This window comes from Macaca fascicularis, chromosome 1, assembly GCF_037993035.2.
Source record: "Macaca fascicularis isolate 582-1 chromosome 1, T2T-MFA8v1.1".
Classification (NCBI taxonomy): Eukaryota; Metazoa; Chordata; class Mammalia; order Primates; family Cercopithecidae; genus Macaca; species Macaca fascicularis.
The window spans coordinates 191420990-191441207 of NC_088375.1; the positions used below are offsets into that span (position 1 = coordinate 191420990).

The 20218-nt window shown below is 47.7% G+C and overlaps 1 protein-coding gene and 2 long non-coding RNA genes across 6 annotated transcripts; 2 read left to right on the forward strand and 1 right to left on the reverse strand.

The window, feature by feature from the left end:
* Nucleotides 1-2496: 2496 nt before the first annotated feature.
* On the reverse strand, nucleotides 2497-19159 carry MPL (MPL proto-oncogene, thrombopoietin receptor). Of its 2 annotated transcripts, XM_065524004.2 has the most exons (12): nucleotides 19039-19159; nucleotides 18715-18847; nucleotides 18222-18400; nucleotides 17368-17666; nucleotides 16811-16973; nucleotides 16428-16554; nucleotides 10329-10513; nucleotides 10024-10166; nucleotides 8003-8162; nucleotides 7649-7745; nucleotides 4781-4868; nucleotides 2497-4566 (listed from the first exon to the last, which is right to left on the reverse strand). In XM_065524004.2, the coding sequence occupies exons 1-12, from the start codon at nucleotides 19115-19117 to the stop codon at nucleotides 4312-4314; spliced, it is 1908 nt and encodes a 635-aa protein (XP_065380076.1). In that variant the 5' UTR covers nucleotides 19118-19159; the 3' UTR covers nucleotides 2497-4311. The 2 variants fall into 2 exon arrangements, with proteins under 2 accessions (XP_065380076.1, XP_065380081.1); XM_065524009.2 differs by lacking the exon at nucleotides 19039-19159 and having other exon boundaries at nucleotides 10024-10202; nucleotides 18715-18928.
* Nucleotides 7963-9290, forward strand: LOC102136654 (uncharacterized). Its single transcript, XR_006692583.3, has 2 exons — nucleotides 7963-8060; nucleotides 8345-9290. It is a non-coding gene; the product is annotated as an uncharacterized lncRNA (long non-coding RNA).
* LOC141408219 (uncharacterized) lies at nucleotides 12565-19791 on the forward strand. 3 transcript variants are annotated; one of them, XR_012421431.1, is made up of 3 exons: nucleotides 12565-12630; nucleotides 16376-16508; nucleotides 19546-19681. It is a non-coding gene; the product is annotated as an uncharacterized lncRNA (long non-coding RNA). The 3 variants fall into 3 exon arrangements; XR_012421432.1 differs by lacking the exon at nucleotides 12565-12630 and adding an exon at nucleotides 18775-18861 and having other exon boundaries at nucleotides 16390-16529; nucleotides 19546-19675; XR_012421430.1 differs by lacking the exons at nucleotides 12565-12630; nucleotides 16376-16508 and adding an exon at nucleotides 18772-18861 and having other exon boundaries at nucleotides 19546-19791.
* The last annotated feature ends 427 nt before the right edge of the window (nucleotides 19792-20218 follow it).

Sequence of the window (20218 nt, forward strand, 5' to 3'; positions counted from 1 at the left end):
ATAACCTCAGGGAATTTGTACATTTAAAAATAAAGGATTTGGGCCAGGTGTGGGGGTTCACTCCTGTAATCCCAGCACTTTGGGAGGCTGAGGCGGGCAGATCACTTGAGGTCAGTAGTTCAAGACCAGTCTGGCCAATGTGGCGAAACCCTGTGTCTACTAAAAGTACAAAATTAGCCAGGTGCGGTGGTGCATGCCTGTAATCCCAGCTACTCGGGAGGCAGAGGCAGGGGAATCGCTTGAACCTGGGAGGCGGAGGTTGTAGTGAGCGAGATCACGCCACTGCACTCTAGCCTGGGTGACAGAGGGAGATTTTGTCTCAAAATAATAATAATAAAGGAATGAATGAAGGCAATGGAAATTATCCAGACATGGATCTTGAAGTGGGAGATACTCTAATATGATGTAAAGTACTCAAGTGAAATGATGACAGAAGGGGTCAGATTTGTCCATTGAAAATCAAATCACCGGTGACTTTGGAGAGAGCAGGATCAGGAAGGTGGGTGGCCTGAGATCCATTTTGGAGGAGTTGCAGAAAGAATGAAATAGGGAGAACAGGAAGCCGGCAAGCATAGGTGACTTGTGTAGCTCGTCCCCTGATATCCTCTGTATTCGTTTGCTAAAGTTACTGTAATAAAGTACCACAAACTGGCTTAAAATGTACCACAAACTGACTTAAATGACAGAAATTGGCTGTCTCACAATTCTGGAGGCTGGAAGTTCCAGATCAAGGTGTCATGAGAGTTGTGTGAGAACTGTGAGGAAGAATCTGTTCCATGCCTCTCCCCTGGCTTCTGGTGGTGGTTTGCCAGCAATCTTTGTCATTCCTTGGCTTGTAGAAGAATCACCCTGTTCTCTGCCTTCATCTTCACTTGGCTTTCTTTGTGTATGTGTCTAATTTTCTCTTTTTATAAGAATACCAATCACATTGAATTAGGGCCCTGACCTCATCTTAACTAATTATATCTGCAATGACCCTATTTCCTAATAAGGTGATATTTGACGTACTGGGAGTTAAGACTTCAACATCTGGCTGGGTGTGGTGGCTTACACTTGTAATCCCAGCACTTTGGAAGGCCAAGGCTGGAGGACTGCTTGAGCCCAAGAGTTAGGGACCAGTCTGGGCAACATAGTATCAAACTGTCTCTAAAAAAATACAGAAAACAGGCCTGTGAGGTGGCTCATGCCTGTAATCCCAACATTTTGGGAGGCTGAGGCGGGCAGATCACCAGATCAGGAGATTGAGACCATCCTAGCTAACACGGTGAAACCCCGTCCTACTAAAAATATTTTTAAAATTAGCCGGGCGTGGTGGCGGGTGCCTGTCGTCCCAGCTACTTGGGAGGCTGAGGCAGGAGAATGGCATGAACCCAGGAGGCTGAGCTTGCAGTAGGCTGAGATCACGCCACTGCACTCCAGCCTGGGTGACAGAGCAAGACTCCATCTAAAAACAACAACAACAACAACAACAAAAGCAAACATTAGCCAAGTTGGTGGTGCACACCTGTAAGTCCAGTAGTCCCAGCTACTTGGGAGGCTGAGGTGGGAGGGTTGCTTGAGACCCGGAGTTTGAGGCCGCAGTGAGCCATGACCACGCCACTGCATTCCAGCAGTGCATTCCAGCAGAGACAGAGTGAAGACCCTTCTCAAAAAAAAAAAAAATAATAAAATAAAAGACTTATGTCTTTTTTTGTGGTGTGGTCTTGGCTCACTGTAATCTCTGCCTCCCAGTTTCAAGTGATTTTGTGCCTCAGCCTCCCAAGTAGCTGGGATTACAGGTGTGTGCCACCACGCCCAGCCAAAAAAAAAAAAAGAAGAAGACTTTAACATGTGAATTTGAGGGAGAGGAGAAGAATATCATTCAATCCATAATATCCTCCTATTGTTGGAACCCAAGCAGAAACCAAAGCCCAAGAGAATGCTTTGATTTTGATGCAGGCCATATGAATCAGCCTTGCTAAGCATAGGACAAGATGGAGAACAATGGAGAATAGGTCTGGGTGGGACAAATGGATGACGTCCAGTATACCCAATCTCCATAATTCCTCCCCAGCCATGTGAAAGGCTCTGACTTTACTCCTAGGGACCCAAGACTGGAATGGGAGGAGCATGAAATTGAGCTGTCTATCCCCCTGGCTCTCTCATTGCCACCTGCCCATAGGCTGGCCGCATCCCTCCACCAAAGAAAGGCCATGACTCCTTCCAGGCAGCCCTGTCTTACAGCTACTCTCTGGTGATCTGGGAACCACTCCCTCCCTTACCCCTTGATGCCTAGGGCTAGTGCCAGCACCTTGTTATTGTTAGCCTGAGAGGCACTTGCACTGTTCCTTGATGGTTTTCCCAAATCTTGCCCTCATCTTTGTAAATACTGTTTGCCCTTTATTACACTCTCATCATATTACCCAATTTGAGTGTGTCATCTATTTCTGCCAAGACCCTGACTGATACAGTGGGTATGTTTGGAGCCAACAAAAAACAACAATGACAACAAAACCATTTGTTTGAGAATTAGAATGTGTTAGGAGAGTCCATAACCAGAGCGGTCTGAGCACATTTACTACTGCCTGTGAATGGTTTAGAGGATGAGAACAGCTGGCATGGGATTCAGGTAACCTTGCCCAGAAAGATTTCATTCATTTAGAGAAAATTTATTGAAGGCCTACTATCATGCACCAAGCACTACTCTAGGTGCTGGGGGAAAAGGACAAATAAATCATGGTCCTTTCCTTCAAGGAGCTCACAATCTAGTAGCAGGGGACAGACATGTAAACAGTTAGTTGCATAAAGCATCACAGTGCTGTAGTAGACGTCTGAGCTAGAGATAAGAACTTTAGAATGGTCAACATATAGTAAAGGCAGAGAATAGATGGGATTGGAGACTCTTAAGAAATGGAATCTTGAAGGACTGTAATAATTGGAAGAAATGCTAGAAGAGAGTAAGAAGGAATAATTACAACAGTAGTTCAGATATATTAATCATTTACTATGTCCTAGGTACTGTGCTTTACTTAGATTACCTCAATCCTCGTCACAACTCTGTGGGGTGCTGTTATTATCCCTGTTTTATAGATGAAAAAACTAAGGCTCAAAGACATTAAGTTATGTGCCCAAGGTTGCACAGCTAGCACATGTGAAGGACAGGAATTCAATCCAGCTCTGATTCTAGATCTACTTTATTCTCTTAACTACTAGTACACTCAGCTGGGTGCAGTGGCTCATGCCTGTAATCCCATTACTTTGGGAGGCCAAGGTGGGTGGATCACCCGAGGTTAGAGTTCAAGAGCAGCCTGGGCAACATGGCAAAACCCTGTCTCTACTAAAAATACGAAAATTAGCTGGGGCCGGGTGCAGTGGGTCACACCTGTAATCCCAGCACTTTGGGAGGCCAAGGCAGGCGGATCATGAGGTCAGGATATTGAGAGCATCCTGGCCAACGTGGCAAAACCCCATCTCTACTAAAAATACAAAAAAATTAGGTGTGGTGGCAGGCACCTGTATCCCGGCTACTTGGGAGGCTGAGGCAGAACTGCTTGAATCTGGGAGGCGGAGGTTGCAGCGAGCCGAGATCGCGCCACTGCACTCCAGTCTGGTGACAGAGTGAGACTCTGCCTCAAAAAAAAAAAAAAAAAATTAGCTGTGTATGGTGATGTGCACTTGTAATTCCAACTACTAGGGAGGCTGAGACCCAAGAATCGCTTGAACCCAGGAGGTGGAGGTTGCAGTGAGCTGAGATTGCGCCATTGCACTCCAGCCTGGGTGACAGAGTGAGACCCTGTCTCAAACAAACAAATAAAAAAAACTACTAGTTTACTCAAAGAGGCAGGACCAAGGTAGGAAAGAATTTAAAGGAAAAGTGAGTAGTCAGCCATGACAAATCTCACAGAAAGATCAAAGGAACTGATGATTAACGAGATCCTTTGGATCTTGGAATTCGAAGATTTGAGGTGCACTTTGCCTGGGCAGTTTTACTAGCAAAGTGTAGTAGGGGAACTAATTGAAGTAGTCTGAAGAGTAAATGGGGAGTGTGGGGAAGTGAAGGCTTGTTTTCAAGGTGTTTGGCATTAAGGAGGAGAAAGTAAAAGAAGAGCTTAGTGAAATGAGCCTGCTTGTGGAGAAAGGGTCCTGGTTTTATGTCAGCAGCAGTAGAGTAAGATCAGTGCTATGAAGCCTAATTGTGAGGGCAGACAGAGGGGGATGAAGGTGAGGTCTGGGGTACTTGTGTTGTGGGGATAGGGTAGGGAAGTTCACAGAGAAGTCTTGAGGGTTTAGCTCCGTCCAGGGAACTGGGAGTGAGGAGCCTCAAGGCTGTCCTCAAGGCTGCTGCCAATAGCTTAGTGGTAGGTAGGAATGGTTGGCAATGTGGGTGGTACAGCAGGACCCTGACTCAGCCATGGGTGGGCACACAGACAGGGGCATGGTCCCCAGGCAAGAAGGCTGCAATCTTCGGTAGTCCATCTGGGACTGGGAGGAACACAGGGGCAAAGGAGTCCTCTCTGAGGACTTGGGGAGGATTTCAAGGAGGCTGGGTTCCACTTCTTCACAGGTATCTGAGACTGTGGCCTTGGGCTGGGAGAGATGAGGAGAGGCATTGGATTAGAGCAGATCCTGTGGGAGGAGGGGCTGGACTGTACAGGAAGGAGAAGGGCTAGGGTAGTGCTGGGGTAGTGCCTGGGGATGGCACGCTGGTAGGGCAAGGACCTTGAACAAGTTGTGTTGTTGGGGCAAAGATCCAGTACCAGGCAGGGTTGGTGGTGGGCACAGGGGAGGGAACCTCACTCACCGGACTCAGGGCTGCAGTGTCCCTAAGGTACTGGCCTAGGACTCGGTGCAGATCTGGAAGTGAGGGCCACAGGGCATGCCTCAGTCTCCTGGGGGAGAAGATAAGCAGACTGAGCCATGGCAGTGAATTGGTGTGGAGGAGGAGAGCAGTTGGGGTGGGGGAGCAGTGAGGCCAGGGAGTAAGACTTGGAGAGATAACAGCATGGTCAAGGCAATAAAGTCAGGCAGGGGAGTAGAGTAAGAAGAAAACCTCAGGTAGGGGAGTGAAGTCAGTGGTGGGCAGGTTCAACAAAGGGTGCTGCAGTTTCCTCAAACATTCCAATGTTTGTTCTGTCTGGAACACTGGATTCATTCCCTCACCTCATTGTGGGCCTCTGTTCAAATGTCATCCCTGACTACCCTGCCTGAAACACAGTAGTCCCCCTTTATCTGCAGGGGATATGTTTCAAGACTCCCAGCAGATGTTTTTTCTGTACGTACATACCTATGATAAAGTTTATAAATTAGGCACAGTAAGAGATTAACAATGACTAATAATAAAATAGAACAAGCATAATAATGTGCCAATATCACTACTCTTGTTCTTTGGGGCCATTATTAACTAAAATAAGGGTTACTTGAACACAGCACTGCAATACCTCAACGAGTCAATTTGATAAGCAAGACAGCTTCTAAGTGACTATGCGGCAGAGAGCATATACGCGTGGAGATGCTGGACAAAGGGATGATTTACATCCCGGGTGAGACAGAGCAGCATGGCAAGAGATTTCATCATGTTACTTACAATTTAAAATACGTGAATTGTTTATTTCTGGAATTTTCCATTTAATTTTTTTCGGACCTTAATTGACCGCGTGTAACTGAAACCACAAAAAGTGAAACTGTGGATAAGAGGGGACCACTGTAGTACCACTTCCTTTCCCCATGACAGGCTATCTCCTGCTGTACTTCATTTTTCTTTATAGCACGTGACTTGTACATTTATTGTATTGTTATATATATTTCTTTTTGTCTATCTCACCCCACTAGAACATATGGTCCCTGAGAACAGAGAGTTTGTCTATTTATTCACTCCTATATTTCTAGGGTGTAGAATAGTGTCTGACCCGTAGTATGTGCTCAGTAAATTAGCTGAATGAATGAATGAATGAATGAATAAAACCAGTAGAGCTTATTAGTAAGTTATCTGGGAAGAATATGGATTAAGGTGTGTTGGAGGAACCTCAATTCTTTTTTTTTTGAGACGGAGTCTTGCTCTGTCACCTAGGCTGCAGTGTAGTGGCACCGTCTCAGCTTACTGCAAGCTCCGCCTCTCAGGTTCACATCATTCTCTTGCCTCAGCCTCTCCAGTAGCTGGGACTACAGGCACCCACGACCACGCCCGTCTAGTTTTTTTGTATTTTTAGTAGAGACGGGGTTTCACCGTGTTAGCCAGGATGGTCTCGATCTCCTGACCTTGTGATCCGCCTGCCTCGGCCTCCCAAAATGCTGGGATTACAGGCGTGAACCACTGTGCCCGGCCAGAACCTCAATTCTTTAGCCTCATATTTCCATGTGGAGGGACGTCAGCAGAACATTTCAGGCTGCTTCAGTGACCTCACTCATATCTCTCCAGAGGACAAGGTGTGACTTACCTGGTAAATTGGGGAAAAGGAACTGAGTATGCCTTCTCAGCAGACCACCTCCTCCTACTTCTCCAACTTTTTTGTTGGATCTGGCTACCTTCATGGAGGCTACCTTTCAGTCTGCTCATACATATGGGCAGATTAAAAGTTCAAAGAGAGGTATGTTCAGAGGGAGATGGTAGCCCACAAGAGTGGCACCTGAACCAACCCAGGACCATCAAAAGATACCATCTGGAGGAGCTGACTTCTGAGCTAAGTCTTCAAGAAGCAGCAGATGAAGGACGGAGGTGGGATGCATTCTACCCTTCATGTTTATAGCCTCCAATGGCATTTCTCCTCAGCCTTCGTCTTCCCACATAAATGAGTCACTCATTAATAACATTTATTTAAGGGCCTGCTTTTTGGCAGGCACTGTGCTAAGGATTTAAAGATGACCAAGTAAGGTATAATAGGGAAGATATATAAAGAAATAAACACAGTAAAACACTACTGGTACTGTATTGGAGCACAAAGCAGCGGCCAAACGGGGGAGGGTCAGGAAAGGTTTCTTATGAGTTGGTGAAGAAAGTTATTTACAGATGAATGGGTTTAGTCAGACAGGGAGGCTATTTCAGGCAGAGGGGACATTATGTGCAAAGGCACTGAGAAGTAAAACCTGACTTGTGGAGAAAACCAGTTTGGAAAGGCACAGGGTAGAAGAGGCTGAAGTGCTTGCTGGCAGGGGTCGATTTTGCAGAGCCTCGCTTGTCATCATAGGGAGCCTGGACTATATCCTGGGAGCTATTAAAGGGATTTAAGGAGGGAATTGATAGGTTCATGTGCGCATTTTAGAAAGATTATTCTGTTGGCTGTGTGAGGCTAGATCGGAGCGGGAAGAGGTTCTGTTTCAGTGAGTCAGGGCTAGAGAAAGGGGGCCATTGTTTGGACTAGGTTTAGGAGGTGGGACCTCATGGCCAATTGGATGGGGGTGGACTGGGCAGTTTGGCTGAAGGGTGGACGGTGGCCTAGTCGCCAAGGTGAGCAGCAGGAGGCGGGGCTGTTCGAGGTGTGCGGTATAGTGGGCGTGTTAGAGTGTAAGGAGTCGCGGCAAGTCCCAGAGGAGACGTGCAGGAAGCGGCGAAGCCGTAGGTGCGCACGGGCGGTGACCGGAGATCTAGGGTCACAGAGCGAACCGAGAATGCCTGTTTAGAGGCCTCCGGCTCCGCCCGGTCCACCACCAGTCTCCTGCCTGGCGGGGGTGGTACCTGTAGTGTGCAGGAAACTGCCACCTCAGCAGCAGCAGGCCCAGGACGGCGCTGAGGCCCAGCACTAGCAGCAGAGCGGTCACCAAGGAAATCCAGGCTAGGAGACAAAAAGGGTCAGACCTCGGCCCACAGGGCCTGAGCCCCGCCCTCAGCCCGCCAGACCCTACTCTGGCCCCGCCCCTCGCCGCCCTGGGCACTGCGGGCACCAGCGCAGCCGTCGACCCGCGCGGCCAGGGCCCCGCCCCTCTCCGAGCCCCGCCCCTCCCGCCTCCGACTCCCGGTGCCTCCCGCACCCGGCGCCCCGTCCCTGGCGCAGGCGCTGTGCGGCTTTGGCGCGGCCGGGGCCTGCCTCACCGGTCTCGGTGGCGGTCTCCACCCTAGCTGGGTCCGACCACGAGCTCCAGGGACCTTGGTAGGTGGGGCCATTGAGCCTGGCGCGCAGCTGTAAACGGTAGCGAGATCGCGGGCGCAGCTCCAGGGTCCCTCCTCGGGCCCCGAGAGGCGGCTCCAGCACCTGCACAAAGAAGTGTGCGGTGGCCCGGCGTCGGGGCTTCGACAGCCGGGCGTCTGACCCAAATCCTACAGCTCCGAATCCCCAGGCTGTCGGAGATCCCCACAAAGAGCCCCACTGGCATAAAACACGCTTCCCGGCAGAAACAGGATAGAGCGCCCTAACCGAAAGCCTCTCCCCAACAGGATCACGCTCTGCCCGAGAGAAAGGCGCCAGACCTCACCTCAGAGAGCTACGTATCCTAACACCAACACCCAGGTACACCCTCGGCAAGGATCCCGGTACACACGCACCCTGCCCTGTGCTCTCACAACTCCAGGTCGGGCGATGGACACCCCCAGAAACAGATATATTCAGAGTCACATAGACCATGCCACAAATAATACTCATGCTGCGGAGGATGCCAGATTTGCGTCAGGCACTGGGGTACAAGCATCACGTGTACAAGCAGGAAGACAGCAAACATTTATGAACTGTGTGATACTCCAAACATTGGGTTAAGCAAGCACTGGGGAGAAAGCAATAAAACACCGTCTCTTACATGTCTAATGAGGGAGACCCAAACAGGTAAATAATCACAACAATTAATTAGTGCAAGGCACCATGGAAGTCCAGAGAAGCATTTAATGCTTGGTTTTGTGCCACAGAGTAGTTTAGTGTGCTAAAAGCCTGGATGACAAGGCTGGATGGTCACAGATGAGGCTAAGGCAATCCTGGTAGGAATTTGAGGACTGTTAGTACGTTATTGCCATCAACTTAGTTGTTGATGAGTAAGGGGAAGGGGTAAGGGAAGAGCAAGAAGAGTCAAGGGTGCTTCCAGGCTTGGGTACTGGGTAAGTAGTGGTGCCATTGTCAGAGACAGGAAACAGAAGAGAAGTTAGTTTGAGGAAGATATACTTTAGGGTTCCATTTTATAGAGTTCCACAACAATCCAAATGAATCAATGGCAATGTCAGGATGGTGATTACCTTTGGTGGCGGGGGATGTGGCGGGGCATTGGGAGCTTCTGAGGTGCTGGAAATAATTTATGTCTTGATCCTGGTTATGGTTACATGGATGTATACACATGTACAGACTATTTGTACACTTTGTTGTATGTAAGTTTTATCACAATAAAAAAGTAAAGCTTCAGGAGGAAGAGGAGTTCCATTCTGGATAGACTGAGTCTGAAATGTCCAGGGGGAGGAGGTTTTGGTGGAACCATAAATGTTGCACATAGTTGTATATATGTGTGGCAAATGAGAATAAAAGTTGACAAACTAATATTTAAGTAACATATATTGGGCACTTTCCTTATGCCAGTATTTAGATATAGTATTTAATTTTTACTATAACTCCATAAGGTAGATAGCTTCATCCCACTTCACCAATGAGGAAACAGACTTCAAACGTTTTGGTAATTTGTGGTTTGTAAATTCCTTTCCATATGGGAATTAGAATGGTAAAATTGCGATTGTAATGTATGGCCATTGAAACCATGGAGTTGAAGCGCTCACCTGGGGAGAAGTTTTTTTTTTTATCAGAGGAGAAAAGAGCCTAGGATGAGACTGTAGGAAGCACAGCATTTTGTGGAAGGCTGGCAAGGAGGAGACAGGAGAGGAGAGTGAGAAAGTTCAGTCAGAGAGGTAGGAGGAAAATCAGGGAACACTGATATCCCAAAGACAAAGGGAAGAGAAATGTTAAGTAGGGGTAGCCAGAAGTATCGGATGCTCAAGAGAGACTAAGATACCAGTTGAATCTGATAAACATAGATATACTAGCAGAGACTGGATACATAGACACTTTCACTCCTGCTAACAGGCATGGCCAACCCCAGGGATCCCCTGCGTAGTGAGGTCTGTGGGCGTTTGTTGCTTGACCATACCTTCCAGTCCTGATGGCCTTCTCCTGTGTATCGGAGTTGATAGCAGGTCTCTTGGGCTGCCCAGGATGATGGGTGCTGCCACTCCAATTCCAGATGCCCGCTGGAGATCTCCCTCCAGTGCAAGTTTGGGGTGGGGAGGCGCACTACAGGGATGTCAGCAGGGAGCAGCTTAAGTCCTTCTGTGTACGAGGCGTCGTGCCACCAGAACCATTGGTCAGAAGGGTCAGAGTTGGGGATCCTGGGCACAGGGTCAGATTCAGTGGGGCTGGGAACTATGTGGGAAGAATGGGGAAGAAAGTTCTTACCAGCCTGGTGGATCCAGAAAGGGGAGCCCAGGTAACTGTGAACAGCACCCAGGGCTGTGGTCACCTCCACAAGGATGTGAATAACGCTGTCATTTCGTGACTTGAAGTGGCAGCGAGAGAACTGTGGGGTCTGTAATCCTGGATTTGTTTTCTCTTCCTCTTCACAGTCCTCCCAGATGGGGTACCTAAGACCCAGCCCCACAGAGTCATTGAATCAGGCCTGCCCCAGAGACTAATCCCAAGGCTTCCCATCCCACAAGAACGATGGCCTGCAGGGATTATCATCTAACTCCTTCCTTCAAGGGGCCTCTAGAGCTTTGCCTCTGTCTTTATGCCATGATGTTTTCTTTTTTTTTTTTTTTCCTGTGTTCATTTGATCATTTGTTTGTTTTTGCTATTTTGCCATGATGTTTTCTGAAGTCAGCTTTGGTGTCTGGCCTCTTCCCTTTGAGGAAAGACCTAGCATGATATGTGAAAACAGCATGGGTTTTCACCAAGAGTTCAGGTCTTGGCTTACTTTTGTATAACTTTGGGCAAATTACTTGGTTTATTTCTGCTCCGGTTTCCTTCTATTTGTAAAATGGGTTAATGATACCAACCTCACAGGATTGTTTCAAAGATTAAAGAACCCTCATCTTTCTGAAGAAAAATATCCTATATTTTTAACGTGTTCTCATACGTCATTCCTCCTACTCTCCCCTATGTGTTATTTTGCTATTAGATTATTACAATAGTCTCCTAACTGGCTTTTCTGCTTTTGTTTTTGCCACTACCTTCAAGTTGTTCTCCACATGGCTACCAGAATTTGTTTCCACAAATGTTGATGTGATAATGTCCAGAATATAATGTCACAAATCTATTGATTTTGATCTTTACCACCGCTATGTTAGATGAAGCCACTATTATTCCTTGCTTGGATTAAGGCAAATTTCTAACTGGTGATTCTGCTTCTAGTCTTATTTATTTATTCACAGAGAAACATATCTTTTAAAAATGTAAATCAAATTGTCATCGTTTACTGCTTAAAATCCTTTAGCGGCTCTTCATCCCACTTTGAATAAAACCCAAACTCTTTACCAGGCCTATGGGAGTCTGTGATTTGGTTTCTCCTTGCCTCACCATTCTCATCTCTTATGATTCTCATGCCAGTTTATCACCCTTTATCCACACAGGCCTTCTTTCTGTGCCGCAGATATGCCAAATGTGCTATCTTTGCACTTTGCCTTTGCCCTGGATTGCTCTGACTGCAGGTCTTCATGTGACTCATTCTTTCTTGCCATTTAGATCTCGGCTTATCTATCACCTCCCTGGTGAGGCTTTTCCTGGCCACTCAGTCTAAATTAGCAGTACCCACCCAGCCCACCCACCGCACGCCCCCCTTTAGTCTCTATTATAACTTTGTTCCTTTATTTCTTTACTTACTTGTCTCCCCCTCCTTTTCCCCTCCCCTCTACTAATGTAAGCCCCAACAATGCTGGAACCTTTTCCATTTTATTTATTTTTAAAAATGTTTTGAGACAGTCTTGCTTTGTTGCCCAGGCTGGAGTGCAGTGGTGCGATCTCAGCTCACTGCAGCCTCTGCCTCCTGGGTCCAGGCAATTCTCCTGCCTCAGCCTCCTGAGTAGATGGGATTACAGGTGCCTACCACCACACCTGGCTAATTTCTGTATTTTTAGTAGAGATGGGGTTTCGCAATGTTGGCCAGGCTCATCTCGAACTCCTGACCTCAAGTGATCTGCCCACCCTGGCCTCCCAAAGTGCTGGGATTATAGGTGTGAGCCACTGAGCCTGGCCCCTTTTCCATTTTATTTGTTGTACTATTTATCCCCAGTGCCTTGTACAAAGTCACCCTCAATAATTCTTTATTGAACAACTGTATCATGTCTCCCTCTTGATTATAACTCCTAAGTGGCTCACCATCACTAAAATGGGTATGTTTACCCATTTAATCAACAAATAATTTATACTATGTGCCAATTGGTACTGTGCCAGGCCCTAAGAGTGCATAGAGGAATAAGCTTCAAAGAGCTCTAATTTCAGTGGGAAAGACAGAAAAACAAACATGCTATTTTTCTGTGATGTGCATAGACTGGCTTGAGAGCATCAAAGGGGAGCATCCAACCCAGACTAGGAGGGTCAGGGAATGCTTCCTGGATAAGGCAATGTTTAGACTGAGTTTTGGACTAAAAATAGGATAGGCAAAAGGGACAAACAGGCATCCCAGGCACATGGTTGTGCATAGATAAGAGAGTGTGGTGCTTTGGGGGAGATTCTAAGTGGTGCAGATGGTTTTCGCATAAAGGTAAGTGGTAAACGCAAGACTGCAGACCATGTCATGGATGGCCTTATGGCCTTTCTGGGGAGCTTGAATTTGAATTACTGCTAACTTTGTAGTAGTTATGTAGACATTTAAGGATTTTCAGCAGGGAAGTGCTTAAACTAGCTTTGTACTTTAGGAAGATCATTCTAACTGCAGTCTGTAGAAAGGATTTGTGAGGGCCGACTAGAAGCAGAGAAATCCATTATGACACTCTTGTAGTTTTTCATGTGCTAAGTGATGAGGATGTGAAAATAGAATAGCGGCAGTGAGATAGAGGGGAAGAGATGACTGAAGAAATATTGAAAAGGTGAAAATGACGAGACTATTTCTGGTTAGGCCTGGAGGGTATAGGAATGAGAGAAGTCCAGGATGATTTCTGTTTTTCAGTCCAGGAAAACTGAGTTCGTGGTAGGATTGGGGACAATAAAGAAAAAGCAATTTTTTAAATTTAATGTTATTTTTTGAGAAGGAGTCTTTTCTCTGTTGCCCAGGCTGGAGTGCAGGGGCATGATCTTGGCTCACTGCAACCTCCGCTTCCCCGGTTCAAGCATTTTTCCTGCCTCAGCCTCCCAAGAAGCTGGGACTACAGGCATGTGCCACCACGCCCGGCTAATTTTTGTATTTTTAGTAGAGATGAGGTTTCACCATGTTGTCCAGGCTGATTTCCAACTGCTGACCTCAAATGATCCACCCACCTCGGCCTCCCAAAGTGCTGGGATTACAGGTGTGAGCCACCGTGCCCAGCAGGAAAAGCAAGTTTTGATAGAGGAAATGATGACTTCAGTTTTGCTACTCTTTAGTCCACTCAGGCATCTCTATCCTATGGATATCTATGCAGTGATTAAAAAGAATGAGTTACATCTTTTTGTAATGATCTCTGAGACATGTTTTTAAGCAAAAAGGCAAACTACATATATAATGTAATCTAATTTATATTTAAAAATTAAATATTAGGCTGGGTGTGGTGGCTAATGCCTGTAATCCCAGCACTTTGGGAGGCTGAGGTGGGTGGATCACTTGAGGTCAAGAGTTCAAGACCAGCCTGGCTAACATGATGAAACCCCATCTCCACTAAAAATACAAAAAATTAGCTGGGCGTGGTGGCGCACGTCTGTAATCCCAGCTACTTGGGAGGCTGAGGCAGGAGAATCGCTTGAACCCAGGAGGCGGAGGTTGCAGTGAGCTGAGATTGCACCACTGCACTCCAGCCTGGGCAACAGAGCGAGACTCCGTCTCAAAAAAAGAAAAAAAATAAATAAATAAATATTAGGCTGGGCGTGGTAGCAGGGCTGAGATGGGAGGATTGCTTGAGCTCAGGAGTTTGAGACCAGTCTCAGCAACATAGGGAGACCTTGTCTCTACTTTAAAAAAAAAGATAGAAAATGCCTGTAGTCCTAGCTAATCAGGAGGCTCAGGTAGGAGAATCGCTTGAGCCTGGGAGGTCAAGGCTGCAGTGAGCCATAATCACGCCACTGCACTCCAGCCTGGGCAATGGAGCAAGACCCTATCTCAAAAATAATAAAATGTAAATGTTGTATATAGATGTATGTAAATACATAGAAAAAACTGGAAGAATATATTTAAATAGTTAATAGTGTTTTTTTTTCATTATTCATTAGTTCAACAATTTTTTACTGGGCACCTACTATTGGTAGGTGAGAATATATTGGTGAATAAAAACAGACATTGATCTTGCCCTCATGGATCATATTTGGTCAAGGTCAGACTTTCTCAATTGGAGTTCTAAGAGATTTTTTTTTTTGGAGACAAAATCTTGATCTGTTGCCCAGGCTGGAGTGCAGTGGTATAATCATAGCTCACGGTAACCTCAAACTCCTAGGCTCATGCCGTCCTCTCACCTTAGCCTCCCAAGTAGCTAGGAATACAGGCACATGCTACCATGCCTGGCTAATTAAAAAAAAGAAATTTTGCAGAGACGAAGTCTCACTATGTTGTCTAGGCTGGTCTCAAACTCCTGGCCTCAAGTGATCTTCACACCTTAGCCTCCCAAAGTGCTGGGATTACAGGTGTGAGCCACTGGGCCTAGCGAGATTTTTATTGTCAACCAAATAATCATATAAAGTGTAAATATAAAAGTGTGACTATGATAAGTACTCAAGAAGGAGAGATATGGCCGGGCGCAGTGGCTCACACCTGTAATCCCAGCACTTTGGGAGGCCAAGGCGGGTGGATCACGAGGTCAGATTGAGACCATTCTGGTTAACACGGTGAAACCGCATCTCTCCTAAAAATACAAAAAATTAGCCAAGCATGGTAGCAGGCGCCTGTAGTCCCAGCTACTTGGGAGGCTGAGGCAGCAGAATGGCACGAACTCAGGAGGCGGGGCTTGCAGTGAGCCGAGATCCCGCCCGCCACTGCACTCCAGCCTCGGCGACAGAGCGAGACTCCGTCTCAAAAAAAAAAAAAAAAAAAGAAGGAGCGGTACATGGTACAACAAGAATGTATAATAGTGCTATTGGACTTAATAAGGAAGGCCAGAGGAGGGTCCCTAAGAGAGTGACGCTTGAGTTGAGATTTGGAGGATAAGTAGAGGTTAAGTAAAGACAGGAGGGCTGGGTAAACAGCAGTGTAAAGACCTAGAGCAGGAGGGAATATGCCAGATATGAGTGGACCACAGAAGGCCCGTGCCGGAACATGGGGATCAAAGGGCAGCATAGCACAAGATGAAGCTGAAGAGGTAGGTAGGGTCTGAGTCTCAGAACTTTTCAAGTCCATGATAGAGGTTTTTTTTTATCCTAAGACTAGTTGAAAGCTATTGAAGATTTTTAAGCAGAGAGTGTTATGTTCATTTTTGCACTTTTAAAAGATCCCTTCAGGTGGCTCACACCTGTAATCCCAGCACTTTGGGAGGCCGAGGCAGGTGGATCACCTGAGGTCAGGAGTTCGAGACCAGCCTGACCAACATGGTGAAGCCCCCTCTCTACTAAATACAAAAAAAATTAATGGGGTGTGGTGGCACATGCCTGTAATCCCAGCTACATGGGAGGCTGAGGCAGGAGAATCACCTGATCCCAGGAGGTGGAGGTTGCAGTGAGCCAAGATTGTGCTATTGCACTACAGCCTGGGCAACAGAGTGAGACTCTGTCTCAAAACAAAACAAAAAGTTCCCTTCAGCACCTGTGTGAAGAATTACTTGGAAGACTCAGGGTGGTCAGTTACTACATCTTTTCAGTAGCTGAAGAGAGAATTGATGATGGGTTGTAGTAGGATAATGGCAGTGATAGACAAGTGGGCAGATTCTAGAGTTAGTTAATAGGTAAAATCAATACAACTTGGTTATAGATTTAGATATGGAGAGGATGAAGAATTAATGAGGTGCTTGGTGGAACTCTTTGAAGGCCAGGCTAAATTTTTTATGGCTTTGATAATGAGAAATTGCAGTACATATTTGAGTAGGGGGAGACCATGCAAAGTTAGAGCTTTACAAAGGTCATACACAGTTTGAGCTTAACAAAGATCACTCTGTTAGCAGCATGGGGAATACACTGAAGGTGAATTAGACTGTAGGCTGTTGCAGTGGTCCGAGTGACATGACTAAGGCTGAACTAAACCAAAGCATTCCCAATGGGAACAGAGAGGGGTTGAGAAGATAAAATATCGACTGGAGGATGAGAGAATAGATAAGAGAGCATTGAAAGCTGTATGGATTTTGGACAAGGGAGGAGAGTGAAGACGACCAAGAACACTCTCTTCCTTTTTTCTGCAGGACTGTGGCTCACTCCCATGACACCAACCTCAATCAGCAGTTCAGCTCTCACCTGTCTCTGGGGCAGCACCGTGCCCTGCTGTGGTAGAAGAAACCTTGGGATCTAGCATGGTCCTCTTGCTGCCATTGACACGTAACATTCTTCAGGTCCAAGGTAAAGCATTGCAGTCCAATTGCCACTAAAGTCAAAGAAATAAGTCCCATCAGGGTCCGTGTGCCCCTACTGTATAGGGTGTTCAGATCATTTCTACACATACAACTTAGAACATGGACTCCTATTCTCTCTTCTTTCCCTGAACATAGTTCATCCTGTCCAATGGCAAGTTTGAGATCATCAGGGAGGACCATGGTTCCCAGAGCTTCAGATCCAGCCCAGGCTTCCCTAGAGCTCTTCTTTTATCTGCTCCCCATCTCCCTATTCCTTTGTGGACTCACCTGCATCTCCAGGCAGGTCCACAGTCACAGGGAGGGACCAGGATCCCCAGGAGCCACCGAGGGAGATCCCATCAGGTTCGCTGCGCAGCTGCAGCCAGTAGGAGTTGCCAGGCTGGAGTCCTGAGATGAGGCAGCTTCCACCCACTGCTGTCAGAGCTGAAGCCTTGGGAGGAAAATCCCAGCTTCACAATCTAGGTCTGCCTGTCAGCTGAGACAGCCTCCAACCCTTATATTTGCACACCATCCCTGTGGAGAGGAGCTCAGCTCCTTGCTGGATAGATATGCACACAGTCCAGGGGCCAAGTTGGTGGGTTTCAGGTGGTGTTCAGGGTTTTGTTGGGAAATCTCCATTAATTTGGAGGCCTAAAAGACTTCATTTTTATCAGTGGGAATGACCCAAAGTAGGAAGCCCCTAAGTAGACATGGCTCATATCTGAGCCTATACTAACTCTCCAAGGATGAACCCAGGTCTGGAATCCCCAAAGTATGGTCTGTCCTTTCCTGGGGCAAGATTGAAGGTAGGAGATAGGAGGTGAGGCAGAAGAAGGTCAGCATACTTCTCTAGTTGGGGAGGTCTGCTTTGGTCCATCTTGCCAGGGCATTGTGGGCTGAGCACATGGAGACTGGTCCAGAGCAGAGGCTGAGTGTGGCCTCTGCAGAGCAGGGCAGCAGGTTTCTGTGGCGATCAACTGTATGACCGTGGGACCAGTGGAGTTCTTGAGATCTTTGGGGCCATAGCGGAGTTCGTACCTCAGGAAATCACTGATTTCTGGAGCTGGGGCCTCCCAGCTGATCTGAAGTTCCCCTGGCTGGCTCCCACCCATGGCCTTGATGATACTGGGGGGAGCCGGCAGGCCTGAGGGCAAGACAGGGCACATCAGAACTCTGAGTACCACAGTCTATGGCTCAGCCTCTGGACTGCAGAGAGGGGTGCTGGGGGCTGAATTGGGGCAGCTTCTGGATTCAAAAATTGTAGGCTGTCATTCTCCTGGAGGGCAGGCTAGGGAGGCTCCTGATTCTGTTCTTCCCTCATGAGAACAGTGACTTCATTGCAGTATGATGGCTAGCTAGACTCAGTGCTTCTTGGAAGCAGGGATCCCATTTTCTCCATATCCCATCACCTAGCCCAGTGTCTGGCACACAGTAGGTATTCAGGAACTCTTGAATGGATGAATAAATGATTTGTTAATGATGGGAGGACCAGGGTGTCCCTGGTGTGAAATGATATGTGGGACAGTTCTAGCTCTAGATGCCAAGGCTGGGAGGAATGACAAGGGAGTCTTGGGGTGCCTCGGGGGTCTGTTAATAGGGGTATCCGTGCTGAGCCGGAAGGGCACAGATAAGTCTGATTCCAGGAGCTGGACTGGGGGCAGCAAGTGGAGGGACCGGGTGACAGGAGGATGGCTCTTACCTACACTGTCCACAAAGAGGACTCGCTGAATCTGAGTCTGGTTTAGGAACACATTCTTCACCCAGAGGTGCAGCGGAGAGAAGAGACGCACTTCTTCCTGGGCTGGAAACTGGCACACGTATCGGGTTCCAAAGCGGGGCACGCTCTGAGAACTCAGGGGGCAGGCACGGGGCTTCTCCCTGTTGGCATAGCAGAGATCCCTCCTACACAGCCACCAGGCAGAGCCCTGAGGACCCAGACCTGGGCTCATGCCCAACTTTTGTCTCTAGTACTGCCATTTTTCTTCTTAATGCCTGGGATAGGTGGGATTAGGGGTTATGTAGGGCTGGAGTTGGGGCCCACATACATCCAAAGCACATCTGTTCAAAAACTGGGTACTTAGGGCTTGTATTCAGAGTGATCCTCGGACGGGCAGGAAAGCTGCTGGAGTGGGACTCAGCTAAATGCAGGGACAGATAGATATATGGGGAGTGGGGCACAGTCCAGCACCTACCCCGGGTAGGCATACAGCAGCTGGTATGTCCCACTGGGTGCTGCCTCTTCCTCATCCCAGAAGCAAGTGAGGTCCTCAAATGTTCGGGAGAAACACTTCAGGGGCTCTGAGTCCGAGGCCAGCAAGGAGACATCTAAGGAACAGCTGGTGAGTTGGCCCTGGGTCCTCCCAGGCATGTTTACGTGGAAGAGGAGGGGACCAGCAGGAGAGCCTCTTACTCTACCTCCCCTCCCAGGGCCTTGCATCCCCTCCCAGGGCCCTGCATCACCTCCCAGGGCTCCCTCTTCCTGGGCATAGGTGATCTCCACCCTCCGTGCACCTCACCTTGGCTGCTGACTTGGGCCAGGTTTTGAGGGGCCAGGAGGAGGCAGGAGGTGACCATGAAGAGGGCCCAGGAGGGCATCTTCTCCGCCACTGTGTGCCTGCCTTAGCCCATCCTCCCTTCAGGAAGCCGGGCCCCAATCCCCTCCCAGGCCAGCCCCTCAGGTTCCTGTCAGATACAGCCCCACGTCCTGTCCCTTTCCCTGCCCCTCTGGGGCCCATCCAGACCACACTGGGGCCAGGGGCCAGGGGAGGGAGAGTGGGCAGGAGGGAAGGAGGAATTTGAAAGAGAGGACACAGGCCTTTTGGTGGGAGGGAGATGGGGGTTGTATATTTGACCGTGTACCAAAAGGCAAGTCAGCCTCTGTATCTATGTTAATGATTATAGAATGGTATAACAGCATCAGAATAGCAGCCTTTACTGAGTACTAACTATGCTGCCATGTGTTAAGCACTTTATATCCATTCACTTAGACAGTCCTCACAATAGTCTTGTTATTTCCATTATAGAGATGAGGAAACGGAGATGTAGAGAAGTTAAGGATTTGCCCAAGATTACATATGTACTAAGACATGAAGCTCAAGAGGTCAACCTTCAGAACCCATGTGAGTAACAACCATGCTGTGCTATGCTCTTAGGAGGCTAATGTGCTGAGAAATGACTGTCTGCCCCACAACATGCCAAATGGTGGGTATTTCCACTTTAATAGTTCTGTGACTTTGTGCATGAATAAACACATTCTCTCTGGAACTGGACATGCCCTCTCCGTTATGGGCGGCCTCCACGGCTGCCTCTAATCCCTTGCTACTCAAAGTGTGGTCTACTCAAAGGAGCAACAGCATTAGGTGGACACTTATTAGAAATGCAGAATATTAGGTCCCGCCCCAGGCCTGTTAAAATAGAACCTGCATTTTACCAAAATCCCCAGATGGTTTGAATGTAACTTAAAGTTGGAGAAGCAATAGTCTTCAATACTTTTATCCTGTTTGCTCAGAACCAGTGGGTCGGGCTGGGTGCAGTGGCTCACACTTGTAATACCAGCACTTTGGAAGGTCAAGCTGGGTGGATCCTCTGAGGTCAGGAGTTTGAGACCAGCCTGGCCAGTATGGTGAAACCCCATCTCTACTAAAAATACAAAAAAATTAGCCAGGCGTGGTAGCGCTTGCCTGTAGTCCCAGCTAC

What these genes read in the sequence shown, in the direction of transcription:
- MPL (XM_065524004.2), bottom strand. Translation starts at nt 19,117, where the DNA reads ATGCCCTCCTGGGCCCTCTTCATGGTCACCTCCTGCCTCCTCCTGGCC. An exon ending in CCTCTTTGTGGACAGTGTAG is followed by an intron (nt 17,667 to 18,221) that starts GTAAGAGCCATC and finishes TCTTGCCCTCAG; the next exon opens with GCCTGCCGGCTCCCCCCAGT. An exon ending in GGAGACCGCCACCGAGACCG is followed by an intron (nt 7,746 to 8,002) that starts GTGAGGCAGGCC and finishes TTTGTCTCCTAG; the next exon opens with CCTGGATTTCCTTGGTGACC.